General features: G+C 34.5%; 1 protein-coding gene across 1 annotated transcript in view; it reads left to right on the forward strand.

Moving 5' to 3' along the window:
• LOC148945150 (nuclear pore complex protein Nup98-Nup96-like) overlaps window positions 1–17,188 on the forward strand; it is a 56,988-nt gene that overhangs the window by 28,933 nt on the left and 10,867 nt on the right. Inside the window, exon 4 of the mRNA XM_089098955.1 lies at window positions 16,597–16,809. Within this exon, the coding sequence (XP_088955081.1) occupies window positions 16,597–16,809 (213 nt within the window). The remainder of the gene's footprint in view (window positions 1–16,596; window positions 16,810–17,188) is intronic.

The following is a 17,188-nucleotide window of genomic DNA, read 5'->3' on the forward strand; positions in this document are numbered from 1 at the left end:
ATAATGGGCTTAGGAGGGATATTAAGAAAGTAAATTGCTCTGAAATGGTCTTTGAAAAGTATTTCTTTGTGTTGAGTCATCCAAAAAGCAGTAAAGTAGAGTTTTGTTTGAAACAGAAAAGTACTTCATGTTGGAAAATGGGTTTAGGAGGGACATTAATAAAGTAACTTGCTCTGAAATGGTCTTTGAAAGGTATTTCTTGGTTTTGATGTATCCAAAAAGCTGTAAAGTATAGTTTTGGGTGAAAAAGATAAGTACCTCAACTTGTAAAATAGGTTTAGGAGGGACATTAAGAAAGTAAGTTGCTCTGAAATGGTCTTCGATATGCATGGTTTGGTGTTTAATTATCCAAAACGCTGTAAAGTATAGTTGTGGGTGGAAAAGAAATTTAATGAAATTTGGAAAAAGAGCTGTTAAGGGTCTAAAAGATAGAATTTTGCTCTGTACTCGTGTTTGACAAGTTTTTATTTGTGTTCAGAATTGCTCAAAGCTGTAATGTATAGTTGCGGGTGAAAAAGATAATTACTTCAACTTGTAAAATGGGTTTAGAAGGGACATTAAGAAAGTAACTTGCTCTGAAATGATCTTAGAAAAGTATTTCTTGGTGTTGAGGTATCCAAAAAGCTGTAAAGTATAGTTGTGGATGAAAAAGATAAGTACTTCAACTTGGAAAATGGGTTTAGTAGAGACATTAAGAAAATAACTTGCTCTGGAATGTTCTTCGAAATGTATTTCTTGGTGTTGAGGTACCCGAAAAGCTGTAATGTATAGATGTGGGTGATAAATATAAGTACTTCAAGTTGGAAAATTGGTGTAGGAGGGACATTAAGAAAGTAACTTGCTCTGAAATGGTCTTTGAAAAGTATTTCGTGGTTTTGAAGCATCCAAAAAGCTGTAAAGTATAGTTGTGGGTGAAAAAGATAAGTACTTCAACTTGTAAAATTGGTTTAGGAGGAACATTAAGAAAGTAACTTGCTCTGAAATGTTATTTCAAAATTATTTCTTTGGTTTTGAGGTATCCAAAAAGCTGCAAAGTATAGTTGTGGGTGAAAAAGATTCATTCTTCAGGTTGGAAAATAGGTTTAGAAGGGACATTAAGAATGCAACTTGCTCTGAGATGGTCTTCTAAGTCTATTTCTTCTTTAAGAAGGTTCAGAAAGTAAGTAATGTATAGCGGAGTAGGAAGAAGATCTGTAAATCATGTTGAACAAAGTGTGTCTGAGGTAGATTATGAATGTAAATAGATATGAAATGGTCTTTGAAAAGTATTTCTTGGTGTAGAGGTATCCAAAAAGCTGTAAAGCATAGTTGTGGGTGACAAAGATAAGTACTCCAAATTGAAAAATGGGTTTAGAAGTGAAATTAAGAAAGTAACTTGGTCTGAAATGGCATTTGGAAAGTATTTCTTTGGTGTTGAGGTATCCAAAAAGTTGTAAAGTATAGCTGTGGATGAAAAAGATAAGTACTTCAACTTGTAAAATGGGTTTAGGAGGGGCGTTAAGAAATTAACTCTAAATTTACGGTTCATTGCCTATTAGTTCTTTGTGTTTAGGGATCCACACGGCGTGAGCGGAAAGTTGTGGGTGAACGTGATCTTTACGTCATGTTGACCCAAAAGTGTCAGGTGGTCATCATTTCTGTAATACGCAGAGTCATGTAGTTAGAATATAATACCGTTGTTTGTTGGTATCCAAAAAGCAGAAGAGTATAGTTGAGGGTAAAAAAGATATGTACTTCAAACTGGAATTAGGTTTTATAAGGGACATTAAGATTTTATCGGGATCTGAAATTGTATTTGAATTGTTTTTATTTTTTTTTATTTATCCGAAAAGCTTTATATTATTGTTTTGGCGGAAAAAGATGAGTACTTCAAATTAGAAAATGATTTTAGAAGGGATATTAAGAAAGTAACTGGGTCTTAAATGGTCTTTGAAAAGTATTTCTTGGTGTTGATGTAAACAAAAATCTGTAAAGTATAGTTGTGGGTGAAAAAGATAAGTAGTTCAAGTTGAAAAATGGGTTTAGGAGGGACATTAAGACAGTAACTTGATCTGTAATGGTCTTTGAAAAGTATTTCTTGGTGTTGAGGTATCCAAAAATCGGTAAGGTTTAGTTGGAGGTGACGAAGATAAGTACTTCAAGTTGGACAATTGTTGTATGAGGGACATTAAGAAATTAACTTGTTCTGAAATAGTCATTGAAATGAATGTCTTTGGTGGGGTTATCAAAACAGCAAAACAGGTGAGGGGCTCCTGAATATGTTTAGAACTTGACCGTGGACAATCAAGTGTGTTAGGACATTAAGAAAGTAGCTTGCTGTGAAATTGTCTTTGAATAGTATTTCTTCGTGTTCAGGTAACTAAAAAGCTGTAAAGCATAGTTGTGGGTGAAAAAGATAAGTACTTCAAGTTGAAAAATGGGTTTAGGAGGGACATTAAGAAAGTAACTTGCTCTGAAATGGTCTTTGAAAAGTATTTCTTGGTATTGAGGTGTACAAAAAGCTGTAAAGTATAGTTGTGGGTGAAAAAGATAAGTGCTTCAAGTTGGAAAATGGGTTTAGGAGGGACATTAAGAAAGTAACTTGCTCTGAAATTGTTTTTGAAAAGTGTTTATTGGTGTTGAGGTAACCAAAAAGGTGTAAAGTTTAGTTGTGGGTTAAAAAGTTAAGTACTTCAAGTTGAAAAATGGGTGTAGAAGGGACATTAAGAAAGTAACTTGCTCTGAAATGGTCTTTGAAATGTATTTCTTTGTTTTGAGGAATCCAAAAAGCTGTAAAGTAGAGTTGTGTGTGAAAAAGATAAGTACTTCATGTTTGAAAATGGGTTTAGGAGGGAAATTAAGAAAGTAACTTGCTCTGAAATGGTCTTTGAAAAGTATTTCTTGGTGTTGAGGTATCCAAAAACCTGTAAAGTATAGGTGTGGGTGAAAAACGTAATTACTTCAACTTGTAAAACGGGTTTAGGAAGGACATTAAAAAAGTAACTTGCTCTGAAATGATCTTTGAAAAGTATTTCTTGGTGTTGAGGTATCCAAAAAGCTGTAAAGTATATTTTTGTATGAAAAATATAAGTACTTAAAGTTGGAAAATGGGCTTAGAAGGGACATTAAGAAATTAACTTGCTCTTAAATGATCTTTGAAAAGTATTTCTTGGTGTTGAGGTATCCAAAAAGCTGTAAAGTATAGTTGTGGGTGAAAAAGATAAGTACTTCAACTTGTAAAATAGGTTTAGAAGGGACATTAAGAAAGGAACTTGCTCTGAAATGATCTTAGAAAAGTATTTCTTGGTGTTGAGGTATCCAAAAAGCTGTAAAGTATAGTTGTGGGTGAAAAGGATAAGTACTTCAATTTGGAAAATGGGTTTAGAAGGGACATAAAGAAAATAACTTGCTCTGAAATGGTCTTCGAAATGTATTTCTTGGTGTTGAGGTATCCGAAAAGCTTTAATGTATAGTTGTGGGTGAAAAATATAAGTACTTCAAGATGGAAAATGGGTTTAGGAGTGACATTAAGAACGTAACTTGCTCTGAAATGGTCTTTGAAAAGTATTTCTTGGTGTTGAGGTATCCAAAAAGCTGTAAAGTATAGTTGTGGGTGAAAAAGATAAGTACTTCAACTTGTAAAATAGGTTTAGTAGGGACATTAAGAAAGTAACTTGCTCTGAAATGGTCTTTGAAAAGTATTTCTTTGGTGTTGAGGTATCCAAAAAGCTGCAAAGTATAGTTGTGGATGAAAAAGATTCGTACTTCAAGTTGGATAATAAGTTTTGAAGGGACATTAAGAAAGTAACCTTCTCTTAGATGATCTTTGCATGGTAATAATTGGTGTCTAGGGAACCAAAAGTCTTTAATATATAGTTGTGGATGAAAAAGAAAATAACTTAATGTTGAAACTAGGGTTTCGGAGGGTCTTAAGAAAAGATCGGCCTCTGTTAGTGTCTTTTAGAAGTATTTTCTGGTGTTGAGGTAACCTAAAATCTGTATAGTATAGTGGTGGGTGAGAAATATAAGTACTTCAACTTGTGCAATAGGTTTAGAAAGGACATTTTGAAAGTAACTTGATCTTTCTAGGTCATTGTAACTATTTTCTTGGTGTTGTGGGAACCTAATAGATGTAATGTATTGTTGTGGGTGAAAAAGATAAGTACTTCAAGTTGGAAAATGGGTTTAGGAGGGACATTAGGAAAGTAACTTGTTTCCGTCAGGACCTTCAGATAGGGTTCTACCGATTATGCAATCAATTTCTCAGAAATCCAACCGGCCTTGACGATTACGTCATTCTATGCACATAAATGGATTCCCGTCACGAGCTCCTGATAGGGTTCTACCGATTATGTAATAAATTTCTCAGAAATCCATTTGTCCTAGTTTATTACGTCATTCTATGCACATAAATGGATTCCCGTCACGAGCTCCTGATAGGGTTCTACCGATTATGTAATCAATTTCTCAGAAATCCATTTGTCCTTGTTGATGACGTCATTCTATGCACATAAATGGATTACCGTCACGAGCTCCTGATAGGGTTCTACCGATTATGTAATCAATTTCTCAGAAATACAAATATCCTAGTCGATTACGTCATTCTATGCCCATATATGGACTCCCGTCAAGACCTTCTGATAGGGTTCTACCGATTATGTAATCAATTTCTCAGAAATCCATTTGTCCTATTTGATTACGTCATTCTATGCACATAAATGGATTCCCGTCATGACCTCCTGATAGGGTTCTACCTATCTTGTAATCAATTTCTCAGAAATCCAACTGTTCCAGTTGATTAGGTCATTCTATAACCATATATGGACTCCCATCATGACCTCCTGATTGGGTTCTGCCGATTATGTAATCAATATCTCAGAAATCCATTTGTCTTATTCGATTAAGTCATTCTATACTCATAAATGGATTCCCGTCACGAGCTCCTGATAGGGTTCTACCGATTATGTAATCAATTTCTCGGGAATTCTCTCCCTTCGATTACGCAATCAATATATCTTCCCCACCTTCCCCTTAGAAACAACAAATTAATTCCCCTTTCTTGAATCAATAATTCTCTTTGGAAACAACAAATTAATTCCCCTTTCGTGACAAATCAATCAATCATGACATCATCTGTCACGTGTGATCTAAACTTTGCCCCGGAAACAATTCTGGTCGAACTCCAAAGATATTAATCAACTTCCGGAAACAATTCTCCTGGGAAACAATAAATTAACCACGTGTTCTCCCTAGGGAGTCTATTGAGGTCATTCACCCGTTCGTGGATCGATAAAATTATGAAAAAAAATTGTAGATGGCAGCAGGGGTGCCCGTCACGAGTCAGTAAGGCCTTTCTACTGGTGTGAGAGGGGGTTATTTGCCGTCCAATCAGTTTCGACTATTAAAAAGGGCACTAGCTCTTTCAATTTCCAGTCGAATGAGCCCTTTTGGAAGTTTCTACAACGCTTTCTATAAAAACTCTGTATGCCCCCAGGGTATAAATTACAACCTTTGCCCTGAGGGCTCGGGGGGTCTTATCCCCAAAGACATAATTTCCGGATATTTGAATTACGTCGAACAAAATAACTATCTCAAAATGTTGATTGGATGTGTTTGGGAAAAATTTCGGTATAAAAAGGGCACAAGCCCTTCCAATTTCCAATCAAATGAGCCCTTTTTGAAGTTTCTACGACAACTCCTTCGACACAAAGTGCCCTGGTCTAAAAGAAAGAAACCAAAAAAATAAAAATAATACATTGCTATGATTAAAGTAAAGTTTTTTTTTTAACTGAAAGTAAGGGGCAACATTAAAACTTGGAAGCAACAAAATTATTTTGTGTATGAGAGAGGTTACCCCCTCCTTAATTTGCCACTCTTTAAGCCAAAGTTCTTTAGTTTTTGAAAAAAAACTTCTTATTCTAATAAACGGCGCTTGTGTTTCAGGAGTCGTTCTTAAGGAATTGGGACAGGTAGTTAAACTTTAAGTTTAAAGTTACCCAAAGGGTGCTCAAAAGCCATCACGAGAAAATTCAGAGATAGCCGATCGATTTAAAATTATCGAAATACTGTATATTGAGGTTTCCAGTTCCTCAGGCAGTTATGTTGCACGCGGGTTCAATCCTAAGGAGTAACGTAGTACATACTGAGCAAATGGTTAATATGGACATTTAATTAAATGCTTCTTACAACTAAATATATTCATTCGAAGCCTGATAAAATACTCTATAATGGTGTATGATTGCGCATAAGACATTTTGAGGATGATTGGTGGATCTTTGCGGAAATACCCTGGCGGCATTCATGATCTCCTCCTATTTTTCTATCTTTGTGCCGCCAGATGTTTGGTTTTAATCTTTCATATTAAATAAAAAAAAGATTTTCCACAATACGAAGGGTGTTATATGCCCTTTCCCCTCAACACCAATTTTACATACGTAGTCCAAAAAAATTCTCGAGAATCAACAGATTAGAGATTAATCCCAATGCCTACTGTGAAATTCCTTCTCTATCAATTGAAGGCTTCCGGAGATTTGGGTAATTTGGGTGTAGAAGCACATCTTTCGAGGTTTCAAGCAAACTCCCCCCACCAACGTTGAGGCATCCAAAAAGCTGTAAAGTATAGTTGTGGGTGAAAAAGATAAGTACTTCATGTTGGAAAATGGGTTTAGGAGGGACATTAAGAAAGCAACTTGCTCTGAAATGGTCTTTGAAAGGTATTTTTTGGTGTTGAGGTATCCAAAAAGCTGTAAAGTATAGTTGTGTGTGAAAAAGATAAGTACTTCAAGTTGTAAAATGGGTTTAGGAGGGACATTAAGAAAGTAACTTGCTCTGAAATGATCTTAGAAAAGTATTTCTTTGTGTTTCTGGCTCATAATTTCTTTAGATTTGAGTTGTGGGTTTAACCCATCAGTACGGCAAGTTTGAAAATGTTCTTAGATTGGTTACTAAGAAAGTATATAATTCAGAAATTGTAAATGAAAGGATATATCTGTTATTAGGTATCCAAAAAGCTGTCCTGTAAGGTTTAAGGTGTAAGCTAAACGTACTTCAAGTTGGAAAATAGGTTTAGAAGGGACATTAAGAAAGTACAACTTGGTGAAAAAGATAAGTACTTCAACTTGTAAAATAGGTTTAGAAGGGACATTAAGAAAGGAACTTTCTTAATGTCCTAAACCCTTTTTTCAACTTGAAGTACTTATCTTTTTCACCCACAACTATACTTTACAGCTTTTCGGATACCTCAACACCAAGAAATACTTTTCAAAGACCATTTCAGAGCAAGTTACTTTCTTAATGTCCCTCCTAAACCCATTTTCCAACTTGAAGTAAGTATGTTTTTCCCCCACAACTATACTTTACAGCTTTTTGGATACCTCAACAACAAGAAATACTTTTAAAATACCATTTCAGATCAAGTTAATTTCATAATTTTCCTTCTAAACCCATTTTCCAAATTGAAGTAATTATGTATTTCCACACCACTATACTTTACAGCTTTTTGGAAACCTCAGCACCAAGAAATACTTTTCAAAGACCATTTCAGAACAAATGATTTATATATTACCTCTCTTACATCCATTTTCACCCATTAAGTTCATACATTATTCGTCTTACGACATATACTACAGCCTTTTGGATATCTCAACACCAAGAAATAGTTTTCAAAGACCATCTCAGAGCAAGTTACTTTCTTAATGTCCCTTTTAAACATATTATCCAAGCTGAAGAACTAACCTTTTTCACCCACAACTATACTTTGCAGCTTTTTGGATACCTCAATACCAAAGAAATACTTTTCAAAGACCATTTCAGAGCAAGTTACTTTCTGAATGTCCCTCCTAAACCAATTTTACAAGTTGAAGTACTTATCTTTTTCACCCACAACTATAATTTACAGCTTTTTGTATAACTCAACACCAAGAAATACTTTTCAAAGACCATTTCAGAACAAGTTACTTTCTTAATGTCCCTCCTAAACCGTTTTTCCAACTTGAAGTACTTATCTTTTTCACCCACAACTATACTTTACAGCTTTTCGGATACCTCAACACCAAAAAATACATTTCAATGACCATTTCAGAGCAAGTTACTTTCTTAATGTCCATTCTAAACCCATTTTCCAATTTGAAGTACTTATCTTTTTCACCCACAACTATACTTTACAGCTTTTTGGATACCTCAACACCAAGAAATACTTTTCTAAGATCATTTCAGAGCAAGTTACTTTCTTAATGTCCCTTCTAAACCTATTTTACAAGTTGAAGTACTTATCTTTTTCACCCACAACTATACTTTACATCTTTTTGTATTCCTCAACACGACGTAATAACTTTCAAAGACCATTTCAGAGCAAGTTACTTTCTTCATGTCCCTTCTAAACCCATTTTCCAACTTGAAGTACTTATCTTTTTCACCCACAACTATACTTTACAGCTTTTTGGATACCTCAACACCAACAAATACTTTTCAAAGAACATTTCAGAGCAAGTTACTTTCTTAATGTCCCTCCTAAACCTATTTTACAAGTTGAAGTATTTATCTTTTCCACCCACAACTATACTTTACAAGTTTTTGGATGCCTCAACACCAATAAATACCTTTCAAAGACCATTTCAGAGCAAGTTACTTTCTTAATGTCCCTCCTAAACACATTTTCCAACATGAAGTACTTATCTTTTTCACCCACAACTATACTTTACAGCTTTTTGGATGCCTCAACACCAAGAAATACTTTTCAAAGACCATTTCAGAGCAAGTTACTTTCTTAATGTCCCTCCTAAACCCATTTTTCAACTTGAAGTACTTACCTTTTTCACCCACAACTATACTTTACAGCTTTTTGGTTACCTCAACACCAAGAAATACTTTTCAAAAACCATTTCAGAGCAAGTTACTTTCTTAATGTCCCTCCTAAACCCATTTTACAACTTGAAGCACTTATCTTTTTCACCCACAACTATACTTTACAGCTTTTTGGACACCTCAATACCAAGAAATACATTTCAAACACCATTTCAGAGCAAGTTACTTTCTTAATGTCCCTCCTAAACCCTTTTTTCAATTTGAACTACTTATCTTTTTCATCCACAACTATACTTTTCAGCTTTTTGGATACCTCAACACCAAGAAATACTTTTCAAAGACCATTTCAGAGCAAGTTACTTTCTTAATGTCCCTCCTAAACCCATTTTCCAACTTGAAGTACTTATCTATTTCACCCACAACTATACTTTAGAGCATTTTGGATACCTCAACTTCAATAAATTCTTTTCATACACTATTTCATAGCTAGTTCTTTTCTTATTGTCTCTCCTAGACTTATTTTCAAACTTGAAGTATTTATCTTTTTCTCCAACAACTATACTTTACAACTTTTTGGTTACCTCAACACCAATAAATACTTTTAAAAGACCATTTCAGAGCTAGTTACTTTCTTTTTATCCCTCCTAAACCTTTTTTTCAACTTGAAGTACTTATCTTTTTCACCCAAATCTATACTTTACTTCTTTTTGTATACCTCAGCACCAAGTTAATCTTTTCAAATAACATTTCAGAGCAAGTTAATTTATTAATGACCATCCTACACCCATTTTTCAACTTGAAGTACTTATCTTTTTTCACCCACAACTATAATTTACAGCTTTTTGGATACCTCAACACAAAGAAATACATTTCAAAGACCATTTCAGATCAAGTTACTTTCTTATTGTAACTTCTAAACCCATTTTCCAACTTGATGTAATTATGTATCTCACCCACAACGATACATTACATCTTTGATGTGTGCTCAACACCTATATACAATTTTCATAGACCTTGTCGGTGCATGTGACAGTAACTTTGACCATTTCCCACCCATTTTCAAACTAGATAAATAGATCTTTGTCACCCACCGCCCTAATTAGCCACTGTCCGTTTACAACGTAACTACGCCACTCATGTAAAAGAACATTAAAGAGAACGGAAAAGTCTTTATGTCCCTCCTAAACCCATTTTACAAGTTGAAGTACGTATCTTTTTCACCCACAACTATACTTTACAGCTTTTTGGATACCTCAACACCAAGAAATACTTTTCAAAGACCATTTCAGAGCAAGTTACATTCTTAATGTCCCTCCTAAACCCATTTTCCTATTTGAAGTACTCATTTTTTCACCCACAACTATACTTTAGAGATTTTTTTATACTTCAACACCAAGAAATACTTTTCGGTGTACATTTAAGAGCAAGTTAATTTCTTAATATCCGTCCTAAATCCATTTTCTAGCTTCAATGAGAGTTCTAATCCCGAAAAAGTTATCCATAAAAACTTTTCATATACATCATGACACAGAAATACTTTTCAAAGACCATTTGAGAGAAAGTTACTTTCTTAATGTCCCTTCTAAACCCATTTTCGAAATTGAAGTACTTATCTTTTTCATCCACAACTATACTTTACAGCTTTTTGGATACCTCAACACCAAAGAAATACTTTGCAAAGACAATTTCAGAGCAAGTTACTTTCTTAATGTCCCTCCTAAACCCATTTTACAAGTTGAAGTACTTATCTTTTTCACCCACAACTATACTTTACAGCTTTTTGGTTACCTCAACACCAAGAAATACTTTTCAAAGACCATTTCAGACCAAGTTGCTTTCTTAATGTCCCTCCTACACCCATTTTCTAACTTGAAGTAGTTATCTTTTTCACCCACAACTATACATTACAGCTTTTCGGATACCTCAACACCAAAAAATACATTTCGAAGACCATTTCAGAGCAAGTTACTTTCTTAATGTCCCTTCTAAACCCATTTTCCAATTTGAAGTACTTATCTTTTTCACCCACAACTATACTTTACAGCTTTTTGGATACCTCAACACCAAGAAATACTTTTCTAAGATCATTTCAGAGCAAGTTACTTTCTTAATGTCCCTTCTAAACCTATTTTACAAGTTGAAGTACTTATCTTTTTCACCCACAACTATACTTTACAGCTTTTTGTATACCTCAACACCAAGAAATACCTTTCAAAGACCATTTCAGAGCAAGTTACTTTCTTAATGTCCCTCGTAAAACCATGTCCCAACTTGAAGTACTTATCTTTATCACCCACAACAATACTTTACAGCCTTTTGGAAAACTCAACACCAATAAATACTTTACAAAGACCATTTTAGAGCACGTTCCTTTCTTAATGTCCCTCCTAAACCCATTTTCCAACTTGTAGGACTTATCTTTATCACCCACAACTATACTTTACAGCTTTTTGGATACCTCAACACCAAGAAATACTTTTCAAAGACCATTTCAGAACAAGTTACTTTCTTAATGTCCCTCCTACACCCATTTTCCCACTTTAAGTACATATTTTTTACATCCACAACTATACGTTATAGCTTTTTCGATGCCTCAACACCAAGAAATACTTTTCATAGACCATTTCAGAGCAAATTACTTTCTTAATATCCCTCCTAAACCCATTTTTCAACTTGAAGTACTTACCTTTTTCACCCACAACTATACTTTACAGCTTTTTGGTTACCTCAACACCAATAAATACTTTTCAAAAACAATGTCAGATCAAGTTACTTTCATAATGTCCCGCCTAAGCTCATTTTCCAACTTGAAGTACTGATATTTTTCACCTACCACTCTACTTTACAGATTTTTGAATATCTCAACACCAAGAACTACTTTTAATAAATCATTTCAGAGCAAGTTACTTTCTTAATGTCCCTCCTAAACCCATTTTCCAAATTGAAGTACTTATATTTTTCACCCACAACTATACTTTACAGCTTTTTGGATACCTCAACACCCAGAAATACTTTTCAAAGACCATCTCAGAAAAAGTTACTGTAGTACTGACACCCAAACACAAACGTTTCCCAGACAAGACCTTAACTTTTACTCCCGCACCTCTACGGAACCGCATTTTGTTGGCCTCTCATTCAAGACAAAATTAACATATACCATTTCAGAATCTGTTACTTTCTTAATGTCACTCCTAGATCAATATTCCCTTTTGAATTTCTTATATTTGTCACTTACAATTATACTTTACAACTTTTTGTATCCCTCAACACCAAAAAATACTTTTCAAATACCATTGCAGAGCAAGTTACCTTCTTTAACTCACTCATAAACCCTTTATTCAACTTTAAGCACTTATCTTTTTCACCCAAAACTATACTTTACAGCTTTTTTGATAACTCAACACCAAGAAATAATTTTCAAAGACAATTTGAGAGTAAGATCCTTTATTTATGTATCTCCTACACCCCTTTTCCAACTTGAAGTACTTATCTTTTTCACCCACAACTATACTTTAAAGCTTTTTGGATACCTAAACACCAAGAAATACTTTTCAAAGACAATTTCAGATTAAGATACTTTCTTAATTTCCCTCCTAAACCCATTTTCGAATTTGAAGTACTTATCTTTCTCACCCACAACTATACTTTACAGCTTTTTGGATACCTCAACACCAAGAAATACTTTTCAAAGATCATTTCAGAGGAAGTTATTTTCTAAATTTCCCCTCTAAACCAATTCTCCGACTTGAAGTACTTATCATTTTAATCCAAAGCTATGCTTTACACCCGCATCGTTAACTCAACACCAAGGAATACTTTTAAAAGACCCTTTTAGAGCATGTTACTTTCTTAATGTCCCTTCTAAACCAATTTAACAACTTGAAGTAATTATCTTTTTCATCCACAACTATACTTTACAGCATTTTGGATACCTCAATACCAAAGAAATACTTTTCAAAGACCATTTCAGAGCAAGTTACTTTCTTAATGTCCCTCCTAAACCTATTTTACAACTCGATGTACTTATCTTTTTCACCCAAAACTATACTTTACAGCTTTTTGAATACCTCAACACCAAGAAATACTTTTCAATGACCATTTCAGAGCAAGTTACTTTCTTAATGTGCCTCCTAAACCCATTTTCCAAGTTGAAGTAGTTATATTTTTCACCCACAAGTATACATTAAAGCTTTTCGGATACCTCAACACCAAAAAATACATTTCGAAGAGAATTTCAGAGCAAGTTACTTTCTTTATGTCTCTACTAAACACAATTTACAAGTTGAAGTAATTATCTTTTTCACCCACAACTATACTTTACAGCTTTTTGGATACCTCAACACCAAGAAATACTTTTCTAAGATCATTTCAGAGCAAGTTACTTTCTTAATGTCCCTTCTAAACCTATTTTACAAGTTGAAGTACTTATTGTTTTCACCCACAACTATACTTTACAGCTTTTTGGATACCTCAACACCAAGAAATACCTTCCAAAGACCATTTCAGAGCAAGTTACTTTCTTAATGTCCCTCCTAAACCCATTTTACAACTTTAAGTACTTATCTTTTTCACCCACAACTATACTGTACAGCTTTTTGGATACCTCAACACCAAGAAATACTTTTCAAAGACCATTTCAGATCAAGTTATTTTTTTAATATCAATCCTAAACCCATTTTACAAGTTGAATTAATGATGTGTTTCACCCAAAACTATACTTGACAGATTTTTTTTTAACTCAATACCTGAATATACCTCTCAAAGAAAATATCAGAGGAATTTCCTTTCTTATGGACCCTCCTAAACCCATATTTCAACCTGAAGTTTTCCAGTTGAAGGTCCAGTTGAAGGTTCCAACATGAAGGTTTTCCAACATGAAGGTTTCCAGTTCCTCAGGCAGTTATGTTGCACGCGGGTTCAATCCTAAGGAGTAACGTAGTACATACTGAGCAAATGGTTAATATGGACATTTATTTAAATGCTTCTTACAACTAAATATATTCATTCGAAGCCTGATAAAATACTCTATAATGGTGTATGATTGCGCATAAGACATTTTGAGGATGATTGGTGGATCTTTGCGGAAATACCCTGGCGGCATTCATGATCTCCTCCTATTTTTCTATCTTTGTGCCGCCAGATGTTTGGTTTTAATCTTTCATATTAAATAAAAAAAGATTTTCCACAATACGAAGGGTGTTATATGCCCTTTCCCCTCAACACCAATTTTACATACGTAGTCCAAAAAAATTCTCGAGAATCAACAGATTAGAGATTAATCCCAATGCCTACTGTGAAATTCCTTCTCTATCAATTGAAGGCTTCCGGAGATTTGGGTAATTTGGGTGTAGAAGCACATCTTTCGAGGTTTCAAGCAAACTCCCCCCACCAACGTTGAGGCATCCAAAAAGCTGTAAAGTATAGTTGTGGGTGATTGGTGGATCATGATTGGTGGATCTTTGCGTTGGTGGGGGGAGTTTGCTTGAAACCTCGAAAGATGTGCTTCTACACCCAAATTACCCAAATCTCCGGAAGCCTTCAATTGATAGAGAAGGAATTTCACAGTAGGCATTGGGATTAATCTCTAATCTGTTGATTCTCGAGAATTTTTTTGGACTACGTATGTAAAATTGGTGTTGAGGGGAAAGGGCATATAACACCCTTCGTATTGTGGAAAATCTTTTTTTTATTTAATATGAAAGATTAAAACCAAACATCTGGCGGCACAAAGATAGAAAAATAGGAGGAGATCATGAATGCCGCCAGGGTATTTCCAAAAGTGGAGAAGGGGGTGGGCAAGTGTTACCAGAAAACTTTTTCCACCAAAATTTAAAAAGTAAGACATCTTATTTTCTTGTTTATATATAATATTTAATGGCTTCTTGTTTCCCAGAGGTGTTGTCTCCCTACTGGCTGCCATGGGGATATCCCTATATATATATATATATATATAAAAAAAAAAAAAAAAAATTCAACGCATTAGCCTTGAAACTGTGGAAATGATTAACTCATGATAAATTTTGGATATTTCAGCTCGCTCTCCCTGTAAACATTTGGAGGGGCACATTTTTCTCAAGGATGATGATCGTTTTTGAAGCATTATTTTACAAATATTAAACTTGAATATGAAAAACATGAGGTTAGAAGGAGGGAGTAGCAACCCTCCTTCACATTTAATTGTAGCCTTGGAAAAACAGCTCATAGTAAAAAAAAAAAAACAAAAAAAAACAAAGTGCATAGCGACCTTTGTCAATAGAAACCGAAACTCTAAAAAGTAAGTTTTTATTAAAGAATATGTAACAACGAAATCTATTATTCATGTTGATTCTTAATATGCAAAATGTGTTAATTTTAATGTTGCCCATTAGATTTTTATAATTTCAGAAATATGAATGGAACTCTCCAAAAAAGGGTGCGATTGATGGAAAGTAGGCAATGATATTTAGGTTCTAGGCGCTTTTTTTTTCCAATGACCGTTTTTCCAAGTGTTAAGTACTATTATTAGGTTAATGTAGTGTTTTATTTAATATTTGGCTTTAAAATACCCTTATCTATCTATCTATCTAATATGCAGAATAATTTTACCACAACACATTTTACATGCAGACCCGCTATACTTTATCCCCCCCCCCCGTAATGTGCAGATCTATAGTCCAAATTTATTTCTAAAGTAGCGAAGAAACTAACGAAAAAAACAGTGTGTTCTCGAATTTTACACAGCGTAAACTTGAGTGAGTGGCACATAATACACAGGTACCAAAATTCCTTCCCTCTACAAAGAAAATAACTGAAATAAAATTCTCAAATTTGGAAAGCCTTATTTTCCGCCGGGGGTAATTTCCGAGGGGTAAACGCCAGCCACCGACATTTAATATATCTGAGAGTCATAAAGGTACTTTGGACAAAATTAAAATTTCTCCTCTTGTGGGTTTAATATCTGAGTTGCTGTCATTAGGAAGAATTTAATTTGTATGCTATTATAGAACTGTTATGTTTTCCTATTGTATCTTCTTCAGTCTAGCACCTAGAGGCCAAATTTTTTATATTGAATGGGGAAATAAACTGATCGGTGCAAAGAATAATACCCCGTCGAAATATTTTGTGTACTGGGCTTTCCCGTGATGTCACACTAGCATAGATGTATTAAGGTCCAAACTCTAGGGAGTGGTAAACCAGAAGATATTTTCTGTGGGGGGGGGGGCTCAAACATGAATAAACTGTTGTGTTTAAAGACTGTATTTAAGTTTTTCTGGAGAGGGTGTCATTTGAACTAATATTTGAACCTCTTGCAACCAGTTTTTATCATTATAAATATGTGTTCAGGATTACCCCATGTCATTCTCCTGTCATAGGTACACATTGGTTCTGCTTTTTTTGGGGGGGGGGGCAGAGGATTCAATTTTGGGGGAATGGGTCAAAATACGAAACACGTTCAATCTTATTAGCTTTATCTAGATTTTTCTGGAGTGAGGGGACTCCATCAGATCAATCATTTTTAAAATCTGGGATATGTGTTTTTTTAGTGTTCAGGAATTTGAAAAAAATTACAGGCTTCATTTAAATGTTCAAGGTGTAATTCAATTGGTCTTCAGGAGGCCAGTAAATTGGACCTATGATGCACTGACAGAAATTTACATGCGTCTTGGCTATGCTGTACCAAAGCTAAACCAAAAGGCTGCACTGATTTTCACCAAAAAATCCAGATATATGCGCAGTTTTTCTGTGCATCCGTGGTATTTTTTTGGGTGGTATTTACAATCTTCAGCATTGATTTACAAGACTAATATATTGTCGTTTATTGTTTCGTTTTCCCAGGAGGTCTTGGTGCTACACCTGGTCAAGTTGGCACCGGAGCAGTGAAATTTAAGGCCATCCAAGGTACAGATACTGTATCAAAAAACAATACAACGCAGACAGTACAAGTAAGACACCAGGTGATCACTTGCCAGCCTGAGTATGAGGCAAAGTCTTTTGAGGAGCTTCGATTCGAAGATTATCAGGCAAATAGGAAAGGTCCTGGGCAGGGTGGTAAGTTTTGTTCTCAAAATATTTGGATTATTCACGTTTTTATTAATCTAATACTCCAATAGCATGTTGAGACACACTGGATAAACAAACATGGAAACTGTAGTGGCCATACTTATAGAATATTTTAAATCATAATATTGTGTGTTTTGGGTAAATGAATAATAGAATAAATAATAGCATTAAAATAAGCAGAATATTTCAGGTGAGAATGGTATCTTTGATAGAATATAATAATAAATCATTAAATAATAGTTAAAGTGAACGTAAAACACGAAGGAAAAATGGCAAGGTAGAAAGACTTGTTCTCTACCTTAAAAAGAAAATGTTGATAGTAAAGGTTTTCCATGCCAAATAACCGTTGCTGCCAGCCGAGAGACTG

The sequence above is a fragment of the Artemia sp. Qi Xiang Cuo genome, chromosome 13, assembly GCF_049724085.1.
Source record: "Artemia sp. Qi Xiang Cuo chromosome 13, ASM4972408v1, whole genome shotgun sequence".
NCBI classification, from domain to species: Eukaryota; Metazoa; Arthropoda; class Branchiopoda; order Anostraca; family Artemiidae; genus Artemia; species Artemia sp. Qi Xiang Cuo.